The sequence below is a fragment of the Fringilla coelebs genome (assembly GCF_963513975.1).
Source record: "Fringilla coelebs genome assembly, chromosome: 19".
NCBI lineage: Eukaryota > Metazoa > Chordata > Aves > Passeriformes > Fringillidae > Fringilla > Fringilla coelebs.
Window position 1 is genome coordinate 2,518,027 of NC_140045.1, and position 22,924 is coordinate 2,540,950.

Consider the following 22,924-nt stretch of genomic DNA (forward strand, 5'->3'; position numbering starts at 1 on the left):
AGCCGCTCCCAGCAAACGGCAGGGAGGAGTTCCCCCAGCTAGAGGGGTTTTTTGTTAGGAATTAAGAAAATAAAAGCGGCCTCTGACCCATCCGCCAGCCCCGAGCCCGGCTGTGGGAGGCAGAGCCCACCCGGGCCCTGACCGCAGACACCGGAGGGGTTCCAGCACCCCCTCCCCGTTCCCACACAGCCCCCGGCACCCCAGCAACACCCAGCGCCCTCCAGCTGCTGCCAAAGCTCTCCCGGGCCGACTTTCCGCCTTCGGGAGAGGGGACGAGGAGCTGGCGACGACGGCGGCCGGGGGACGCGCCACCTGCGCGGGGGCTGCGGGGGGCGGTAGAGCCCGGGGCCGCTCGGCTCGGTCCCCCCCGACACCGGCACCGGCCCCGGCACCGGCCCCGTGTCCGGGGGAGGCTCCCACGCTGCCGTGCCCCCACCCCCGCTCCCCCGCGCCGGGCCCCGAGCGCCCTGCCCGGTCCCCGCCCCGAGGTGCCCGCACCCCCCGGCTCCGCCGCTCGAGCTCCCCCGTGCGCCCTGCCCCGGGAGCCGCCGCCGCCGTCCCCGTCCCCGTCCCCAGCCCGCACCGGCCATGCCGGGCCCGCGGCGGGACCGCCCGGCCGTGCTGCTGCTGCTCGGGGCGCTGCTGGCCGCCGACCTCTACTTCCACCTCTGGCCGCGGGCGCGCCGGGAGCTGGGCAGGGTCTCCCCGGGCTGCCCGTGCCCCGCGCCCCCCGCGCCGCGCCCGCCGCTCTCCCGCGCCCCCCGCGCCGCCCCCGCGCTGCGCCGCCTCTTCGCCCACCCGCTGTACCGCGCCGCCCCGCCGGGCCCCGCCGAGCCGCTGCTGGGCGCCCGCGAAGCCCTGCGCTACTACCGGCGGAAGGCGGCTCGCTGGAACAGGTGCGTCCCGCAGCCGCGGCTCCCCCGCGCCCGGCACCGCGCATCCCCCGCGCGGCCGGCTCCCGGGCACCCCGCACCGCGCATCGCCCCGACACCCCCTTCCTGGGCATCCCCTCCTTCCCCGCACCCCTTTCCTGGGCGCCTCCTTCCCCGGCACCCCTTTCCTGGCTATTTCCTGGGCACCTCCTTCCCCGGCACCCCCTTCCTGAGTATGCCCTGGGCACCTCCTTCACCACTTCCCCCTTCCCGGACATCTCCTGGGCACCCCCTTCCCAAGTATCTCCTGGGCACCTCCTTCCCCGGCACCCCTTTCCTGAGTATGCCCTGGGCACCTCCTTCACCACTTCCCCCTTCCCCAGTATCTCCTGGGCACCTCCTTCCCCAGTTCCCCCTTCCCGGACGTCTCCTGGGCACCCCCTTCCCGAATATCTCCTGGCTACTCTTTTCCTGGGCACTCCCTTCCCGGACAATCCCTGTGTGGGCAGGTTCTGGGCACCCTCCTACCGGGCAGCCCTTGCATGATCCCTCGCTCCCTGGGCATCTCCTGGGCACCCCATTCTTGAGCACCCACTGCATGGGAATCTCCTGGCCACCCCCTTCCCGGGTGTCTTCTGAGCACCCTGCATGGGCACCCCTTTCCCAGATATCTCCTGGACACCCCTTTTCTGGGCACCCCTTGCATGGGGACACATTTCTCTGGGGACCCCCTGCATGGTCACCCCCTGCCCTGGCATCCCTGGGCACACTCTGGCCAGGCACTCCCTGTATGGGCACCCCCAGGCTCCCTCTCTCAGGTACCCCTCCCTTTCTGGGCAGCTCTCCTGGGCACCTCTGTCCCTTGGGTGTCCCCTGGCATCCCCAGTCCAGCTTGCCCCCCCGTTCTGGCTCGGTGCCCTCACCCCTCCAGCCCCCAAGGGCTGGGCTGAGGGGCTCTGCTGGGATGCTCCTTCCCGGGGTGTCTCCCAGAGCCCCAGAGAAATGGACCCCCAGCTCAGAGCCCTCTTCCTGCTGCCTCTCCCAGCCCAGCAAGGAGGAAGCTCCCTCATCCCCTGCTCCTGGGGTGGGACTGTCCCTGCCCTGTGGTCACTGCCTGGGGCTGGGGGGGCACAGTGGCCCTCAGTGCCAGCTCTAACCATTATTATCTGTACCTGGAATCCCTGATCTCACCCCCCTCCCACGAGCATGCAGCACCCACAGCTGCTCCCTGCAGCCCCAGAACTTCTCCATTCGTGCACAAACTCGGATACAGCAGAGCACAGAGCTCCCAGCATGCTGAGCTCATGGCATCAGCTCACCCACTGTCCCCTCTGTGGGACAGGACACCTGCAAGGGGATGTCACAGCCCAGGGACCCCTGTCCTGGCACTGCCCCAGCTTTGGTTTCCAGCACAGGAGCAGCCCCCACTCCTCCCATCCCCTGTGAGGTGGTTGCTGAGCTGCACAGGCAGGATTCCCAAGTGCTCTCTTCACTTCCAAACCTGTTCCTCCTGTGGGATTCTCCCAGTGCTGGTTCCACGTGAGATTTGCTGCAGGAGATGATGGGAAGTGATAATGGAAGGAGCAGGGGATGACCTTCATGGCCTGAGCAGCACCAGGGTCTGGAACCACCTCAGCCCTGCCAGGCTCTCCCCTGTCTCCACTCTGATCCTGTGGAATCCTTTGTCACAGCACTTGAAATCCATGGCTGGTGGGTTTGAGTACCCCTGGCTGTGCCACAGACCCACCCTGGGTGCATCTTAGAGCTGAGCACTGCCTGCTGAAGACATCAGGACCTGGGAACCAAGGTGGATGTTTCCCAAGCAAAATCCCAGTGGGAATTGAGGATTTAAACCAAGGCAGCTCACAGCTTGATGGCACCATCAGAAGCCCTGGGCACTTGCTGCAGCCTCTCTTGCAGGAGAGTCAGGAGTCTGCCCTCCCCAGTTTTATTCACCACGCTGTTAAAAGATGGAGTTTGTGCTGCAGCCACTTTGCCTCCTGCCCCAAGGTTTGGCTGTGCTGTGACTGGGGGGAGCACTGTGCTGCCTTTTGTCCTTGGCTGACTTCGCTTTGCACCTCCAGGAAGGGGAGAAGGCTGAGTATTGATTATTCCTCACTCTAAAATAAAATATGTGATGCTCCTAAGTGGGTGAAACCTCCAGAGAGCACAGGCTGAGGTGACACAACTGCTCCTGCAAAAACCTGCCGACCACCAGTGCTGCAAATTGAGCATGCAATCAGGTGGCACTCGCCAGAGCTGATGGATTTTATAAGATTGTTAATCTGCTGTGGGCACAGAGGAATTTCTGCCTCCCACTGCATGGGTTCAACAAAGCTGCTGCTGCTGAGGACTGAAGAGCAAAAGGTCCCCAGCAGCTCCACATGCAGAGCCAGGCAGCAGAGGCTCAGGGCTGAGTGTCCATGGGCATCCTCTCCACGTTCCTCACCACCCCTGGAGGATGTGGGTGTTGGCAGAGCAGCAGGACGCTCCCCTGAGTGGAACAAGCTGCAGTCTCACCCCGTTCCTCCAGCACAGCGTGTCTGCCTTCATTTCTGCAGGCAGATGGACATCAGCTGGACAGGGGCTCTGCCAGCTGGAGCAGCCCCAGGACATCTTGATGGGACACCCATGGCCAGAGTGTGTCCTCCTCCTCCAAACTGTCTGCTCCAGCACCTCACCCAGGACCAGCACTTGGACTGCAGGATGCAGAACCAGCTGGAGAGACTGATGGGGGTGCAGGAAGGAAACAGAAAAACAAGAAAACATCCACACCTCTTCAAAACCAAACAAAAAATCCCTTAGAAACTCCAGAGCTCATTTTTATCCTCGAAGGAGCAGCTTCAAAACCCCAGAGTCAGGATGGTGGTGGCCTGAGCAGTGTCACCCCATGCTGTGCCTCCCTCCCAGCCCAGCAGAGAGCTGAAAGCCAGGGCAACCCCAGGGCTATTTATAGCAGGGTAGAAATGAACCCTGGTTTTATATCATTATGCCTTTTGCAGAGATCTGCTTTTTTCCAGGGAAATATTTCAGGAATCCTGAAGGAAGCTGGGAGGCACAGAGAGCTGTATTTTGGGTTGAAAGGCTGGGAAAGGACTGGCTCAGCCTGGGCAGGGACCATGTGGATGCAGGGCTGGGATCTGCCTCCCCTTGCATAACCACTGCATTTTTTTCCCCCTCAGTAATGCCTTGCTCACCCTGGGGGAACAGCCTGTGTGTATGGCAGGCAGGAGAGCAAATATGGTAAAATATTTGGGCAGCTTCCCTAGGGAAAAATCCTGAGTCACTCCTGTCCATGGCACTGGGGTTTGTCGTCCCTGGCTGTGGCAGGGTTAATTCCTCATTTATTAATTAAGGTTTATTAATGCCTCACAATTCATTAAGGTTGTGCCTCACTTATCCACAGGAAGAGCAGCAGGCTGGGGGTCAAGGCATTTCTGCTGGGGCTGATGGCACTCCAGGGCTCTTCCTTGTGCTCAGGGAATTTTCTGCCTCCTCTGGAGGAAGAGGAGCTGATGACATTCCAGAGCCATTTCCATGTGCACAGGGAATTTTCTGCCTCCTGTGCAGGCTGGAGCTGATGGCACTCCAGAGCCATTTCCATGTGCACAGGGAATTTTCTGCCTCCTGTGCAGGAGAAGGAGCTGATGACATTCCAGAGCCATTTCCATGTGCACAGGGAACTTTCTGCCTCCTGTTCAGGTTGGAGTTGATGACATTCTAGAGCCATTTCCATGTGCACAGGGAATTTTCTGCCTCCTGTGCAGGAGAAGGAGCTGATGACATTCCAGAGCCATTTCCTTGTGCACAGGGAATTTTCTGCCTCCTGATCAAAGAGCTGGTCAGGGAGGGAAGTGCTCCAGCTCCCTCTGACCATGCACACGTGGATTTTTCACGCTGTCACTGGCCCAGTCCAATGGAAAGACAAACAGACTGGGAGAGGGAGCAGGCTCCTGTGAGCTGCACATCCAGCCTGTCTCTCCAGCTCCCAGAGGTCTCCCAGGATACCACTGTGTAGGAAATGAATTTGTGGGAAGTTCTCAAAGCCTGACAGAAGGCTCACATAGTATGTATGTGTATGTAAACCTTGGGATAAGAAAAGCTGGCTTAGAAATACTGTGGAGTGAGACATTATTGAGAGAAAAATAGGCTAAAAACAAGTTTCAAAGGATAGTATTGATCACTATGTTATAAATGTTTTAAAGCTAACCATCTAAAATTACTCTTCAGAAGTCTTACTACAATGTAGCTTTCATACTTCTATTTTTCTAAACTATCTACTTTTATTTGCAAAGCTATCCTTTAAAACTTCTTTTTAGTTCAATTTTCCTCTCAATCATGTCTTTCTTATTCCATAATATTTCTAAGTCAACATTTCTTATCTCGAGGTTTACATACACATACTATATAAACCTTCTATCAAACTTTAAGAATTTTTTACAAATTCATTTCCTACACCACTGGAACACCTCTGGAAGGGTTCAAGCCTTGCTCAGAGCCAGATTAACCACTCTGCTCAGCCTGCTTGGATGGAGAAGGGTGATGGAAAATTGGTGGAAAAATCCCAACCAAGCCTCAGCTGCTGGGCTGAGCAGGGAAATAAAGACACCCCCAGCAGCCAGGAGCCCTTTCCAGCCCCCAGTGCCATTCCTTGGCTGATAAATGCCCTGGGGGACAGTCAGACCTCACTGCTCAGGCTCTGGATGGGGTCTGGCCTGTGGCACTTCCCCCTGTCCAGCCACTCCATCCCAGCCTTGGGTAATGTCCTACTCCTTATCAGCCCCCAGCTCCTGTTTGTTTTCCTGCATGGATCCTGGCACTTTCAGTGCAAACTGAACTTCATTTTCCCTTTATCAGGACTGGCTGCTCCACACATGGGCTGGACACTGTTAATGAGAAGCCAAAGCTCTGTCCTCTGCTGGCTGCAATAAGTGACCTTTCAGTTCCACAGCCCCAGAGGTCTCTGTCACTGTTGAGCAAGAAATGACACAGATCCACTCCCAGGCTGGTTTGCAGGAGAAGAGCATTTAATGCCAAAAATCCTCTCCTTTATAGACAGATTTGACACATTCTGCTTGCTTGGCTAACTAACAGAAACATCTTTCTCACAAGCAGCCCTTGAGAAGAGCAGAAAAACAGAGTAGGGAAACACCACCTGCAGGTTGTTTGTACTAACAAGTTAGCATCGTTTTTCTACCACTCCCTAAAAAAGTCTCACAAGTCCACTGTGAGAAAACAAAGCCCATTTTCTCACTTTCTGACCAGGCTGTTGCATCCACAGGTTCTCAAGGTTGAGGGAAATGCTGATTGAGAGGGGAAATGCTTTTGGGTTATGACTGAACTTGAGAGGCTCCTTCAGCTCCAGCTGCCAAAAAAGGGGTGGGGTTGAACCTTGATTTTTAGAGATCGTGGGCAGGATGCTGCCAGATCACCTCGTAGCATCCCTGCTCACTGTGAATTTGGTCACAGAAGCAATTTGTAGCCTTTAGTGATTTTTTTCCCCCCCAAATTCTGGGAAAAAACTCTCCCAGAGATGGTCAGAGACTCTGACCATCTCAGCCATTTTTTCAAGCCCTGCTCACAGCCAGATTAACCACACTGCTCAGCCTGCTTGGATGGAGAGAGGTGATGGAAAAATCCCAACCAAACCCCAGCTTTCTTTATTTCCCCAGCAGCCCCCAGTGCCATTCCTTGGCTGATAAAGTTTGATAGAAGGTTTCCATAGTATGTATGTGTATATAAACCTTGAGATAAGAAATGTTGACTTAGAAATATTATGGAATAAGAGAGACATGATTGAGAGAAAAATTGAACTAAAAGGAAGTTTTAAAGGGTAGCCTTGCAAATAAAAGTAGATAGTTTAGAAATATAGAAGTGTGACAGATGTATTGTAGTAAGACTTTTGAAGAGTAATTTTAGTTGGTTAGCTTCAAAGCATTTACAACATAGTGTATCAATACTATCCTTTGAAACTCGTTTTTAGTGATTTTTTCCCCCCAGCTGCAGGGAAAAAACTCTCTCAGAGATGGTCAGAGACTCAGTTTCCCCTTACCCACCCCGTGCTCTGCTCCTGGCACTTTCCAGGCTCAGAGAAGGGAGCTTTTCCACATCCCCATCTATTGGAATAATACCAATATAGCCAGACAGGACATGCCTGAGTTTGTCTGGCCCTTGGTGCTGAACCAAACAGCAGCACTGTGGTGTTTCACCCCACAGACACTTTTGGCCATGGCTGTGTGGTGTTTCACCCCACAGACACTTTTGGCCATGGGTGTGTGGTGTTTCACCCCAGGGACACTTTTGGCCATGGCTGTGTGGTGTTTCACCCCAGGGACACTTTTGGCCATGGCTGGGTGTGTGGTGTTTCACCCCACAGACACTTTTGGCCATGGCTGGGTGGTGTTTCACCCCACAGACACTTTGGGCTGGCTGGGTGCTGCAGCTGGGCACATGGGGACAAGTCCAGGTGTGCAGGAGCTCTGGTGGTGGCAGGATGGAGCTTCCCCCTGTATCAGGGTCTCCTCCTCAGGTTTCCCTCTGGCAGAGAAGCTTTAAGGCAAGGGGGAAGGAAAGGAGTGGGTTCTGCTGGAGGGTTTGGATCCAGAGCTTTATTCTGGCCCACAGCCTCTGAACCCACAGCAGCTCCAGCAGAACTCCTGAGCCCGTGGCTGCTGCTCCTTTAACCCCGGGAGAGGGCAGGGAAGGGGCAGGGAGCCACCAGCCAAGGACAGGAGGGGAGGGCTCAAGGGACAAAGGACACCAAGGGGTAGAGGGCATCCTTTGAATCTGCCAATCACTGGACACCCTTCTGGAATGCCAGGACTGACAGACAGTGCTGGGAGGGGAAAGGAGAGGTGACTGACACACCTGGCAGGGAATTATCAGGGGAGGGACCCGAGGTTCTGGGGTGATCCCTGAAATCACAACGCAACACCCATCCCCAGAATGTCTCTCTTGCAGGAGACACAAGCTGTGCCGGGAGGAGCTGATCCTCTCCCTTATCCTCATCCCCATCCCTGTCTCTTGCAGGAGACACAAGCTGTACCGGGAGGAGCTGAACCTGACGGTGGCAGCCCCGCTGCCGCTGCGTGCCGAGGCGGGCTGGCTGCAGTTCCAGCTGGGCATCAGCCGGGACGGGCTGTACCCGCGCTCCAGCGCCGCCGTCAGCCGGCTGCTCCGGGACCTGCGGGACCTGCCCACCATCAGCGCCGGTGAGCGCTCAGGGGTCACCCTGCCACTGGGGGTGACACGGGAACAGGCAGGAGGCAGGACTGTAGAAAGAGCAAAGAAGGGTTTATTCGAGAGGACCGCGAGGTTTAGAGTGATACATGTCTTGGTTTGGGAAGACAGGTGCCTGCTAAAGGAGACAGGAGCCTCCCCTGGAATGGAGAATGCAAACCCTCCCCACCCATCCCAATTGCCATGAATTTTAAATAAGGGGCTCTCAGGCAAAAAGTATGGGAGCAGGAAATAACAGTTCTTTAATAGGGAAGGGAAAAAAAAAATGGATAAAATAAAACAATGCAATACACCAGAACAACACTGACAGAGTCAGAACTCAACCTGACACCCTGTGGTCAGGGTAGTTGGAAAAGGGGCTGCAGTCCTCCTGGAGTGTCAGGTGTGGTTCTGTTGGAGCAGGGGGGTCCTGTAGGAAAGGGGTGAATTCTTCCTCCACAGATCCGTGGAAGTAGAAGCAGCTGCTGTTCCTCTGGGCAGTCCAGTGGAGAAGAGCTGTGCTGGTGTGTCAGAATCTCCAGATTATATCTGGGTAGGAATGCTTGGCTCCTCCCTCTGGGCGGAGCATCTCACAATGGGATGTTACAGTTCTTATCAGCCATGCAGTGACATTCAATAGCCCCTTATCAGCAGATGTCCCCTGCTGAGGGACCCTGATTACGATCACTCAGGGAGAGAGATAAGGAGAATTGCCCACTTGACACCAGACAACTGCCAAACAGATGGCAATAGAATACATCTTGCCTTGAAAACTGGAACAATACCATACATGCCATTTGAGTGGCTAGCTAACAAAAACGCCTTCCTCACACACCTGGAGAAGAACAGAAAGAACAGAAAGACAAAGTAGAAAAACACCGCCTGCAGATTGTTTACACTTAACCAGTTCTCACACCCTTACAACTCCCTGAAAATCCTCACCAGCCATGTGAGAAACGCTTGCTGTTTCTCTCTCTGTGTCCCGTGGCATCCCCACCCAGGGACTGACTGGGGATGGGGGATTGGCTCCCTGGAGCCTGCCGGGGGGCCAGCAGCAAGAGATGGAGCCTGGAAGGGTCTCACTGCTCCTCCTGCCTTGCAGACTACAGCCAGGATGAGAAGGCACTGCTGGGAGCCTGTGACTGCAGCCAGGGTGAGTGTGACCTGGGGTCCTCACGTGCCATCGCCAACTGCTCCATCCTCAGCTCTACAGAACCTGCAGGCAGCCCCAATGAGGGGAGAGAAGGAGGACTCCATCTTGTCAGAAGGCTAATTAATCACTTTATTAATTATAATTATAGTATATTAATATATAATCACATTAATTCTCATTATATTGTTGTTACTTAATTATAGTTCTATTATTATAATAATATAGTAATATTATTCTATATTATATTACACTATGTTACATTACATCTAAACTGAATTTGCCAAGCACTCAACTCTGCACACACTGCTCTGAATCTCATGACTGTCAGTGACAGTTCCAACACACACACCTGGCCCTGACAGGCCAAGGAAACCAAACCCCATCACTCTGGGTAAACAATCTCCACATTGCATCCTACTTTGGCACAAACACAGGCACAGCAAATGAGAGAAGATTTGTTTTTCCTTCCTCTGAGGTTCAGAGAATGTGAAACCCAGAAATATTCTTGGGAAGAATTGTGCCTTGCTTTTCTCTGTGAAGAGAAATGTGATGACACAGCTTGGGCAGGGAAATGCCAAGCCAGGCTCTGCTCCCTCCCATTAACCCAGCAGAGGTTGGGATCATAGAGCATGGAATTATTTCAGTTGGAAAAGCCCTCTGAAATGATGGAGTCCAACCCAAGGGCCACGTCCAGGCTGTTTTTAGCACCCAGGGGTGATAATTCCACCACTTCCATCAGCAGCCTGACCGATGTGGGTGTCAGGACACCAGGACAGCACTGGTCTCTGCTGGGGAGGGAGGAGAAATTCCCCAAGGGGAGTAACAGAGGGGCTGAAGGGAAATCTGCTCTGTGGCACAAGGGGGAGAGGAAAATAAATGGGAAGAGAGAGAGGGGAGTAGCTGGAAGGAGGGATGGGATGCACTCACGGGGTTGGAAAGCCAGGCTGTGCTGGGGGGTGTAACTGGGGTGTTCCCTGGAGTTATCATCCCATTTCCCAGGAGTTAATATCTGCTTCCCAGACAGTTATCATCCTCTTTCCTAAGTGTTAACATCCCATTTCCAGGAGTTAACATCCCATTTCCAGGAGTTAACATCCCATTTCCCAGGAGTTAACATCCCATTTCCCAGGAAATTAACATCCCATTTCCCAGGAGTTCACATGCCCTTCCCAGGAGTTAACATCCCATTTCCAGGAGTTAACATCCCATTTCCAGGAGTTAACATCCCATTTCCCAGGAGTTAATATCCCATTTCCCAGGAAATTAACATCCCATTTCCCAGGAGTTAATATCCCATTTCCCAGGAAATTAACATCCCATTTCCCAGGAGTTAACATGCCCCTCCCAGGAGTTAACATCCCATTTCCAGGAGTTAACATCCCATTTCCAGGAGTTAACATCCCATTTCCCAGGAGCTACCACCCCCTTTCCCAAAAGTTAATACCCCATTTCCCAGAAGTTAACATCCAATTTCCCAGCAGTTAACACCCCATTTCCAGGAATTAACACCCCATTTCCAGCAGTTAACACCCCATTTCCAGGAGCTAACATCCCATTTCCAGGAGCTAACACCCCAGTTCCCAGGAGTTAACCCCCATTCCCAGGAGCTAATACCCCCTTTCCAGGAGCTGACACCCCCTTTCCAGGAGTTAACACCCCATTTCCAGGAGCTGACATCCCATTTCCAGGAGCTGACACCCCCATTCCCAGGAGCTGACACCCCATTTCCAGGAGCTAACACCCCATTTCCAGGAGCTAACACCCCATTTCCAGCAGTTAACACCCCATTTCCAGGAGCTGACACCCCCATTCCCAGGAGCTGACACCCCATTTCCAGGAGCTAACACCCCATTTCCAGGAGCTAACACCCCATTTCCAGCAGTTAACACCCCATTTCCAGGAGCTGACACCCCCATTCCCAGGAGCTGACACCCCATTTCCAGCAGTTAACACCCCATTTCCAGGAGCTAACCCCCCTTTCCTCCCCAAGTGGTGAAGCCCAGCGGTGTGCACCTGAAGCTGGTCCTCAGGTTCCAGGATTTTGGGAAAGCCATGTTCAAGCCCATGAGGTAAGGCCAGCAGAGCCCCCTGAGCCCCTGCAGGGCAGGCTGGGACCCTCCTTGGCACGGGAAGGTCCCAGCCTCACCTTCCCTCTCCTGCCCTCCCTACCTGGGCAGCTGAAAAGGTTCCATTATTTTTCATTTTTCTTGGCTGCTCACACCCCCCCAGGAGCACACCTGGGTAAACACCAGCGTTCCCACGCTGCTGTTGATGTTGGAAATGTCTCATTTCACGGGTGCCAGGTGGAGAAGGACCTTGGGACACTTGTTCTCCTGAGATCTCTGCCATGAGGGACTGCTCTTCCCCAGCAGACTTTGTTTTTCCTTGGATTCCCCAGAGCGTTTCCAAGTAGCAGCCATCAAACAGGGGATTTAAATTGCTTTGCTCTTATTTGCAGCCCCTTGGGACTCTTCACATGGATTCCTTCTCCTTTACTGTCCATGTGTGAGCAGAGCAGCTGGCAGCACGTGGGCTGGGATAACAAACCCTCACCCAGAGGCAGCCAGCTCCTCTCCCCTGGGCTTGCATCCACCTCTGCCCAGGATCCACCAGGTCCTGCAGGGGAAGGAGAGCATCCATGGCCTGCTGAGCCACGAGGGATTTCCTGTGTCCTGTACCATTTCCCAGGAGTTAACACCCCAGTGGGACTTATCCCATTTCCATGGGGTTAACACCCCCTTTTCCCTGGAGTTAACACCCCCTTTTCCCTGGAGTTAACACCCCCTTTTCCCTGGAGTTAACACCCCCTTTTCCCTGGAGTTACACCCTTTTTCCCAGGAATTAAAACCCCATTTCCCAGAGTTAACACCCCAGTGGGAGTTATCCCATTTCCCAGGGGTTAACACCCCCTTTTCCCAGGAGTTAAAGCTGAGCATCAAATTCCCATGCTGCACCTACTGGGGCACTGTGTACCAGCCAGAAAATGGAATTAAATGGAGCTCCCACCTCAGGGATTGGAGAGCATCAGACCTGAGCCCTCCTCTGCCTGCAGGGAGATGTGACAAACACCCACCTGAAATTTCATCCTAGGGGAGGTCTAAACCTGTGTTGTGTCCCCTTTTCCAGGAGCTAACACCCCATTTCCCAGAGTTAACACCCCCTTTCCCAAGAGTTAACACCCCATTTCCCAGGAGTTAACACCCCATTTCCTAAGAGTTAACACCCCCTTTCCCAAGAGTTACCATCCCCTTTCCCAGAGTTAACACCCTCTTTCCCACTGTGTGCCAGCCAGAAAATGGAATTTAATGGAGCTCCCACTTCAGGGATTGGAGAGCATCAGACCTGAGCCCTCCTCTGCCTGCAGGGGGATGTGACAAACACCCACCTGAAACTGTGTCCCAAGGGGGTCTGAGCTCTTGCTGGAGCAGATTTAAAGCCCCAGTCAGCTCCCCACTGCCCCAGGGTGCCAGTGCTGCTCCCTGTGACGGCTCCAGCTGGGCACCGAGCCCTTGGGCTCTGAGCCTGTCCCCAGCCTGGCCACACAGGGACTGTCCTTGTGCCACCACTCCGTGTCCAGGCTGCCCAGGGCTCACCCCCTGCTTTCTCCCAGGCAGAAACGTGAGGAGGAGACTCCTGAGGATTTCTTCTACTTCGTGGATTTCCAGCGGCACAACGCGGAGATCGCTGCCTTCCACCTGGACAGGTAGGGCTGGCACAGCCCTGCTCCTCCTGCTGCTCCTCCTGCTGCTCCTCCTGCTGCTCCTCCTGCTGCTCCTCCTGCTGCTCCTCTGGCCACCAGAGCTCTGGGGAAAGCCCTGCAGGGCTCAGGGAAAGGAAAGGAAAGGAAAAGGGGACGGGAAAGGGGGAACGGGAAAATGGGGAAAGGAAAAGGAGAATGGGAAAAGGGGGAAAGGAAAAGGGGGAAAGGAAAAGGGGGAAAGGAAAAGGGGGAAGGAAAAGGGGGAAGGAAAAGGGGAACAGGAAAAGGGGGAAAAGAAAAGAGAAAAGAAAAGGGGAAAAGGAAAGGGGGAAAGGAAAGGGGAAAAGGAAAGGGGGAAAGTAAAGAGGAAAAGGAAAGGGGAAAAGGAAAGGGGAAAGGAAAGGGAAAAGAGAAAAGGAAAACAGGAAAAGGGAAAAGGAAAAGGGGAACAGGAAAAGGGGGAAAAGAAAAGAGAAAAGAAAAGGGGAAAAGGAAAGGGGAAAAGGAAAAGGCAAAAGGAAAAAAGAAAAGGGAAAAGGAAAACAGAAAAGGAAAGGAATCCTCCAGGAGATCCTCCTGGATCTCATCTGACACCCCAGAGTCAGCTTTGCCTTGGGCACTGAAGGAGGGCAGTGCAGTCCAGGTTGGAACAGGTGGGATTCTCACCTGGCTGTCACACATTGTCCCTCACCTGCATCCAGGTGCCAGTCTCAGCTCTGGGCAGGTGCCCTGATGGTGAGGGAGGCACACACTCCATCAGCAATCAAGATGTGCTTTGGGTTAATAAACTGCAGAAATGCACTTTTAAGCCCTCAGATAATGAGCAATTAACCTGGCACCTCTTCCCAGCAGGGTGTGTGTTTAATAAAATCAAAAATACCCTTCTCAGAAGATGAGGGCAGCAGCCTTTCCCTCCTCTGAACACCAGAGAAAGAAGGTGATCTCTGATGGTCAGGATGGGTGGGGATATCCAGTTTCCATAGGACTAAATTAAGTCCTGTACCTCTGAGAAAGGGAGCAAAGGGAGCTAAGTTCCCTTCCCAGTTCTGCCCCAAGGTCCTCACAGTGACTCTGCTTGACTCAGCCACCACCACCTCGCCCCTGCAGCTCCACTGCCACAGAAATGAGGCCAGACTGCTTTTCTGAAGTGCTTTGTGGTTTTTAGAGCTGAAAGATGCTGGATAAAAGCAAATATTTTTTTTCTCTCTGAACATTGCTCAATAAGCAGCAGGCTAAATCCTGTTCTGTGCCCAATTCCCAGGAGCTGGGGGCATTACCCAAGGAGCCAAGCAGAGCATTAGCCAGCTCTCCCCGTGTCACTGACTCAGCAACCAGTCCCATGGACTGCCAGGAATGCTTTCCTGCCCCAGACCCTGAGGTTTTTAAGAGTATTTTTGAGGAATTAGCTGGGCATGAGTGCCTGGGGAGGAGGGGGTGCCTCCTCAGCCGCGTTGTACCGGGATCAACATCTCTGCTCCGTGTCAAACCAGCATTGTAGTTGGGCCTGAAGGGCTGCTCTGGCCCTTGGAGGACCCTGTCTGTGTGCAAAGGGTGGGAGAAACCAAGGCAATGTCAGGGAAAGAGGCAGGAATGCTGGAGAACATCCAGATTGTTCCAGACAGCAGCTATTAAAATACCAAAATCCAAACACAGAGAGATGTATTTTGGCCCAGAGGGGTTTTTTGCTGGAAAGAGTCTGGGTGCAGCCATCCAAAGGCTCCTGTTCACTGGTGGAAGGGGCAGGGGCAGCACCTGCCACCCCAGAGTGCAGCAGCAGCATCCCCTGTCCCCTCTGTGCAGGATCCTGGATTTCAGGAGGGTGCCACCCACCGTGGGGAGGCTGATCAACGTCACCAAGGAGATCCTGGAGGTCACCAAGAACGAGGTCCTGCAGAGCGTCTTCTTCGTGTCACCAGGTGGGCAGAGGCTTGGCTCAGGATGGTCCCAATCATGGTCCCAGGTGTCTCCAAGGTCCCTTCACAGCTGACCCAGAGCTGTGGTGTTCCACGCTGGGAGGAAGGGCAGGGGCTGCAGGACTCGTGCTGTGGTGCAGAAATGAAATTCTTGGCTTAAAGCTGCACAAAGACATGGTTACTGCAGGGGTTCCCTCCAGCTGGAATCATCTACCAGATCTTCTCATTTGGCCTTTTTTTCTTAACCTTTCCCTTAGCACAGGACCCAAATCTGTGATTTGGCAGCTTGACATCCATGGCATGGATGCTTTGGGTTTTACCTTGTTTTTCCTTGGATTCCCCAAGGCATTTCCATGAAACAGCCATCAAACTGGGGGTTTAAATTGCTCTGCACTCATGTGCAGCTCCTTGGGCCTCTTCCCATCTCACTCCATCCCTGCCACAGGAAACAATCACTGTCCCACGCTGGGGAAACGTGGCAGCAGCTCTGTGGGCACAGAGAGAAACACAACTTTGCCAGGCATTGTCCTGCCCTTTTCCCTGTGTCTTGGTTTGGAAAGACAGGTGCTTGCTAGGGAAGGCAGGAGCCTCTCCTGAAATGGAGAATGCGAATTGCTATAAATTTTAAATTAAGGGGCTCTCAGGTAAAAAATATGGGAGCAGGAATAACAGTTCTGTACTAGGGAAGAAAATAAAAAGATAAAATGAACAATGCAGTGAACCAAACCAGCACTGCCAGAGCCAGAGCACAGCCTGGCACTCTGTGGGTCAGGGTGCTGCAGCAGGGCCATTGGAATTGTGGCTCAGCCCTCCTGCAGGGCCAGGGGTGGTTCTGCTGGAGCAGGGATCCTGGAGAAAGGTGCAGAATCCTCTGAAGATCCAGGGGCAGAGGCAGCTGCTGTTCCTCTGGGAATGCAGTGGAGAAGCCATGCTGGTGTGTCAGAATCTCCAGATTATATCTGGGTAGGAATGCTTTGTGATGCTGTTCACAGGGGTCCCAGGATGAGGGAAGAGATGAGAAAGTTGACTCCATGTTCAGAAGGCCGATTTATTATTTTATTATATATATTATATTAAAACTATACTGAAAGAATAAAAGGAAGGATTTCATCAGAAGGCTGGCTAAGAATAGAAAAGGAATCAATAACAAAGGTTTGTCTCTGACTGAGACAGTCTGGACAGCTGGACTGGGATTGGCCATTAATTAGAAACAACCACGAGACCAATCCCAGCTCCACCTGTTGCATCCCACAGCAGCAGACAATCATTGTTTGCATTTTGTTCCTGAGGCCTCTCAGCTTCTCAGGAGAAAAATTCCTAAGGAAAGGATTTTTCATAAAATATCATGGCTACTACAACGCTTGGCTTTTCTTTTTGGGGTGGAGCATCTCCCAGTGGGATGCTGTAGCTCTTATCAGCCATGCAGTGACATTCAGTGGCCTCTTATCAGCAGAAGTCTCGCCCCTCAGAGGGAAGAATGATTGTGGAAGAGATAAGGACAGCTGCCACACAGATGGCACATAGAGCACACCTTGCCTTGCAGTCTGGGACACCGTGTTTTCTGCTCTCCTCCCAGCCAGCAACGTCTGCTTCTTCGCCAAGTGCCCGTACATGTGCAAGACGGAGTACGCCGTGTGTGGGAGCCCCCACCTCCTGGAGGGCTCCCTCTCTGCCTTCCTGCCCTCCCTCAACCTGGCCCCACGGCTCTCCATCCCCAACCCCTGGATCCGCTCCTACTCCTTCGAGGGAAAAGAGGAGTAAGTGGGTAAATGAGGCTGCTCCCCATATCTGCACTGCAGGGCACGGACACACGGACACAGCTGGAGAAATAACCCAGGCCAGGGTTCAGGGAGCCCATCATTAGTGTACTAATTAGTGTAATAACCCTTAAAGCTGTGAGAAGATCGGAGAAAAGAATGAGAAACAATTCTTATCTCCACTTGCTGCCCCTGGTATTGTCAGCATGCAGAATGTGTTACAGAGATTTGTTTACCAAAGGGTGGTTTCTTAATTAGCCAGTGGTGATGGTGTTTTAAGCAAAGGGCCAATCAAATACAGCCATAGTGAGCATAGATTAAAAACATCCACTGTAACCCCAGGAGATGCTGTCCAATGGATCAAACCCTTCCAGAACGTTCTAACAACCTTTCCCACATTTGCTGCTCCATTGGCTGTGTTTCAATTCCAGCCTCCTGCATGCACAAGGGGAGATTTATTTCCTTCTCCTGTACATCTTCACATGGAAGATGGGTTTTGGGGTATTTTTGGGACATGGCAGAAGCAGCTGAGAGTGTCTCCTTTTCTCCATCTCCTGCAGGTGGGAGGTGAACCCTCTCTACTGCAACACAGTGAGGGAGATCTACCCCTACAGCAACAGCAACCGGCTGCTCAACATCGTGGACATGGCCATATTCGACTTCCTGATGGGTAAGGATGGAGGGAAAGGATTTCCTTTTCCCTTTCCCCTTCCCCTTTCCCCTTCCCCTTTCCCCTTTCCCCTTTCCCCTTCCCCTTTCCCCTTCCCCTTCCCCCTTCCCCTTTCCCCTTTCCCTTTCCCTTTCCCTTTCCCTTTCCCTTTCCCCTTTCCCTTTCCCCTTTCCCTTTCCCCTTTCCCTTTCCCTTTCCCTTTCCCTTTCCCCTTTCCCCTTTCCCTTTCCCCTTTCCCCTTTCCCCTTTCCCCTTTCCCTTTCCCTTTCCCTTTCCCTTTCCCCTTTCCCTTTCCCCTTTCCCTTTCCCTTTCCTGTCTCCCCACAGCCCCTCCACCGTGGGGGCACAGGGGAGCCCCCAGACCCACCCCACCAAAGGGAAAGCAGCACCTCGGGCACTTCCAGCACCACAACAAATACTCCATGCAGATCTGAAAGAAATCTTGGGATAGTTCAGCAGATTCCCTGCAAGGCGAGCTGTGTCCCTCTGTGTGGCCTTTGCAGGGAACATGGACAGGCACCACTACGAGATGTTCACCAAGTTTGGGGACGATGGCTTCCTCCTGCACCTGGACAACGCCAGAGGGTGAGGCAGGGCGAGGAGTGGGGAGGAGGAGGAGGAGGAGGAGGAGGAGGGCAGGCTCTGAACTCTGCTTCACCCCCCAGGTTTGGGCGGCATTCCCACGATGAGATCTCCATCCTGGCGCCGCTCTCCCAGTGCTGTGTGTAAGTTCCAGCTGCAGATTCCTTCCCAGGAATGTCCCAGCTCCTGCTGTCACTGGGGGGGTCACCCTGGCCTGGCTCGAGGAGGACCCTGCTAATCCCAGCCCAGGGGTGGGCTGGATGCTGGAGCAGGGGAATCACGAGTGGAAAAACATCCACTGGCACACCAGGAGATGCTGCCCAATGGATCAAACCCTTCCAGGAGGTTCTAACAGCCTTTCCCAGCCCATCAGCACGAGGTGCTCTCAGGAAGCACAGAAATCTCCATCCAAAATCCTGGTGGAATTTTGATGCACTTCACCAAGCTTCCCCTTCTCACGGCATGAAGGAGAAGCTCATCATTTTAACCCTATGTTTCCCCTTCATTAATTCACATAAATCAGCAGCTGCAGGTTAAATTTAAGAGGCAGGAGCAGCTGCTCTTTCCTAGGGTTTGTCTCCAGGAGATGTGGAGCCTTTTTTCCTTGCTCTGCCTGCTCCTTCTCCCCCTCAGGGTGGTAACTGCACTCTCCCCACACACCTTTAATTTCAAGAACTGTTATTTGCACTCAGCAAATCATTTCTAATTGCAGGCTCGCAGGGAATCCTTCTCTTGAAATTTTGTGCAGTTTGAAATTAACTCTGCCTCTTAATTTGACCTTCATACCATAATATCCACAGGTCACAGCATTCCTATTCTTCCAGATCCACCTCCCAGCAACTCCTCCTAATTTAATTCTTGTAAAAGGCAGTGGTAAGAGGACCTGAACACATTGACATAAGCAAACAAGGGGCAGGAACAGCATAAAAACAACTTGTGCTACCTGAGGGAGACACACAAACCCTCATTTCCCACCAGAGCCAATCCATTTGGAATAGGAGAGCATCTAAAACCACTTGGGAAGGAAGGGAAGAGGTTTTGCTTGAGTAAGCACACAGAGGCCACAAATTTCAGCCTGCCCTGACCACCAACCTGGACTCAGCCCACCGAGTCTCCTCCTTGCTCCAGCACCAAGCTGAGCCATGTGAGCAGGAAAGCTCCTCCAGCACTGGGAGCACAGGGATGCTGAGAGCGGGCTGTTAAACACATCCACCTCGTTCCCAGCTGAGTTCTGCTCCAAGCCTGGCTTCCAGCAGGTTTGAGTCTGTTTTATTTGCCTCTCCCAGCCTGTCCCCCACGCTGGAGCCTGCAGGTCTCCTCTCCCAGACAGTGAGTGGCACAAACACAGCCATGCCATGCCATGCCATGAGATGGTCCTTTCCCTGAAAGCATCCAAAGCCTCCTGGAGGCACAGCAGGCCTGGGAGCAGCCCAGGCAGGCTGCTGGAGTCCCTGGAAGGCTCGGGGTGAAAGGTTCAGCGGTCCAGCCCAGGCACAGGGTCACAGCCCCCGTGGGAGCGCAGCGGGGCTGGCGGCAGCGTTTCCATCCCAGCCCTCTCCGGGCTCTGTTTGTTTGTTGTGTAACTGTTCCAGCACTCCATCAGCTGCTCCCCACGGGTCACAGCAGCCCTCTCTCCACCTCCAAGCACTGCTGGGACCAGAGCAAACACAGCTGGTGTTTACCCACAGCAGCTCCCTCGAAGGACAGCGCACAGATTCTCATTCACATCTGCTCCGGGCACAGCTTCCCCTGGCAGCAGCAGCACCTCACAGCTGGGGTTTAAAGCTTCCTTGTCAGCCCTCACACTTGATCAATTGATTATTTTTGGTTTTTCAGGGATATTAATGTGGGAAAGTGATGCCTGGCCCTGTGGCAGCAGCATCCTCCTTCCCTTGTGCCGCTGCCCACACACACCTCGCTCCACACACACTCCTGATTTAGATTGGATATTAGGAAAAAATTTTCCTGGAAAGGGCAGTAAAGCATACTAGTAGGGCAGTAAAACACTGGCACAGGCTGCCCAGGGAAATCATGGAGTCACCATCCCTGGAATTCTTCGAGTGATGTGTGGATGTGGCTCTTGGGGACATGGTTTGATGGTGCTGGGACAGCAGCTGGACTTGATGGCCCTAAAGGTGCTTTCCTACCTTAGTGATTGTCCCCAGCACCTGGAGCAGCCTTTCCCAAACAGCCTGTTGGAGCTGCAGAGATCCAGATCAACATTCCCAATGGGTGCCCTGCATAAACAACAGCCTAAAAATACAAATTCTTGAGCTGCCTAAAATGGATCTGACTTCACCTTTTCCCACCTGAAAATTCTGTCTGGGCTGAATCCAAATGGTTCCATAAACATGGACCACTTTGTTTCCAAGATTCAAAGGGCAATAACTACAGCCACTGATTTATTTCAGTATTATACATGCTGAAGTCAACACATTTCTGCTGAGGATTAAACAAATGATTTCAGAACACTTCATTTCATGCCCAGAAGCATTCCAAGATTGCAGCTTTTCATCCCATTTTCTGTCAAAGCAAATCACATTTGAACCTCAGGACCCCCTAAGGTAAAAAGTCACAGTTACATCAGTTCCAGGAAATATTCCCTCTTTGTGCTCAGAGTTTTGACAGAAGATATTTTCTCATTCATGTCTTTTCATTTACCTCCCCCTCTGCTCCCATCTCATAAATGTCATCCTTGGGGAGATGGCACCACCCTGCAGGAACCTGGGGAACTGGGTCATCTCTGACTCACTCACTACTGAGAAATTCAGTCATGTTTTTCTCTCTGCTGACAGAAATTTGCAGTACAAATACTCTGGGAAAACAAAGGAAGAAGTAGGGGAGCTACTAATGAAATTTTTTTCCTGCAAAAAAAAATTTCATTACCTTCCAAAATTAAAATTACAGAACTTCTGTTCCAAAATTCTTTAAATTCCTTCACCCATCTCTGCCCTGCTGCTGTCAAGGAGCTCAGCTGCTCTTGCTGGGAGGCATTCAATTGTTGATTTGTTTTTTTTTCCAGAATAAAGAGAACGACGTGGCTGCGCCTGCAGCTCTTGGCCGAGCCCGAGTACCGGCTCAGCGAGGTGATGAGGGAATCCCTCCTGCAGGACCCCCTGGCCCCTGTGCTCACCGAGCCCCACCTGCTGGCCCTGGACAGGCGCCTCCAGCTCATCCTGGAGGCCGTGGGCAGGTGCATCGACACCTTTGGAGAGGCCACGGTGGTGGCCAACGACACCACGCAGCCCCAGAGCCCTGCGGGGCACAGAGCCAAGCTGGACACTTAGGGCTCTGAGCCAGGAGAACCCTGCCAGGCAAGAGGCAGCTCCAGCACGGCTCATTTCCACCCACAAACCCTCACAGAGACTCGGAGAGGAGATGTCAGAAGGTCAAGAGTCACACCAGGCTCCTCTGCTGGTGTGTAAGCAGAGCTCCTGTGCTCGGGCAGTGCTGGTGTGGCTGCAGTGCTGGTGTGGCTGCTGCTGATCTCTACAGCCCAACCACAGCCCTGGGGTGGAAAAGCTGTGATCTCCAGGTGTGGAGCTGGCCATGCCCTTGGGAGGCTGAGGGAACACCTGACCTTGGTTTGCTCGACCTCCACAGGGGCTTGGTCTTGCCAGAGAAGGACACGAACTGGACCCGAGGGTGAGGTTGAATAAAGAGATGCCAAGAGCATTTTCCTCTCAGTAAGTCTTTGTTCTGTGGTCAGGAGTGTATGTTTGAGAAATACCTGCCCCTGGCACAAGACAGGGCAGTGGTCCAGCTTGGTCAGACCTGAGGGCTTTGTGAGAAACACAGTAAAAGTGAGAAGACTTCCAGAAAGCTGTGACAGCAGGCTCAGAAACAGAATGAGCAGAGAACTCAGAGCTAGCTGCAGAGTCCGAAAGTAGAAAAGTTACAACAGTACAGCAGGCAAGGACATGGAACAATAGTTTGAGTTTTAGGCTTGGCCAAGATGAACCTTAAGGCTTCAGGCACTACAGGTGCTCAGTGTCAGGAGCAGCGTCACCCCAGCCCACACTGACCTGTGCACATCTCACAAAGCCTCAAGGCACTGAAACCACTTCCCTGCCCTGCCTGAAGAGCCAGTTTGGATATAGAACACAGGCAGGTCTGTGTTGCCTCAGACCCCAAGGGAAAAAAAAGTAAAAAAATGCTCAGAATCAAAGCACTCTGAGACACAGGACTGTATTTACCATTCAAAAACCCACCTATTTCTGGGGAAAACATTTTGTCAAAGTGGGGGGAATCTAGCTCAGGTCATCTCCTCATATCTTTTAAAATAACTTTCTCCTCATATCTTATAAAATCATTTAGCTTGTCATAATTAGCTGGAAAATAGAAATGGTATCCCAGTCTCTCCCCCCTCTCCAGATCAGTGCATTTTGAGGAGACGCAACATAAACTGGGGACCAAAACAAAGCATGGGGAAGGAGTTTTCCTGGTTATTTCAGTTCCCAGCTGCCCCTTCACCTCCCAACAAGGTTTAAGAATAACTGGATTAGTGAAGCTCTCCTTAATAGCTTTTTCCTTCAACTATTAGGAATTACCACACTGAGCCTTTTGGCAGCCTGGAGAAAGTAGTTGAGAATTCTGTTGATAATTTATCATCCTTAAGGGGGGAAAAAGAGCCAACAAAAAACCCCACACCATAACCAATCTACCAGAAACTCGTTCTAAAGTAACCTTTAAATTAAACAAAACCCACCCACAGCACTGCAGGCCTTCCAGAGGATCCCCAAATCCCTGCACAAAAGCTGCCAGGCAGGATTTGGACAGGATTCAGCTCATTGTCCCACGGGCTGGAGTTTTGCCTGACCTAAAGGGAGCTCAGTGACACCAACAAGTGCCTGGATGATGCAAGAAGGGACAAATCTCATTTGGCCACAGCTGTTTGTCACAGGGGGTTGTGCTGGTGCTTCATTTAACTGTAATCTGATAAAGCACCTGGCTCCAAACTGCAGAGCCACGGGAGAGGGGCAGTTCTGCTCTGAGTGTGTCCTACAGGTGCCCATTTGTGTGTTTGAGGAGGTTTGGAGTGCTCCTTAGTGGAGAAATT

General features: G+C 52.9%; 1 protein-coding gene across 1 annotated transcript; it reads left to right on the plus strand.

The window, feature by feature from the left end:
* Positions 1–439: 439 nt before the first annotated feature.
* On the plus strand, positions 440–21,504 carry FAM20A (FAM20A golgi associated secretory pathway pseudokinase). The gene is made up of 11 exons (XM_084218632.1): positions 440–896; positions 7,902–8,083; positions 9,193–9,243; positions 11,234–11,312; positions 12,854–12,946; positions 14,744–14,859; positions 16,433–16,613; positions 17,174–17,283; positions 17,787–17,868; positions 17,949–18,008; positions 20,888–21,504. Exons 1-11 carry the CDS (start codon positions 589–591, stop codon positions 21,150–21,152), a joined length of 1,527 nt encoding a protein of 508 aa, XP_084074758.1. The 5' UTR covers positions 440–588; the 3' UTR covers positions 21,153–21,504.
* Positions 21,505–22,924: the final 1,420 nt, after the last annotated feature.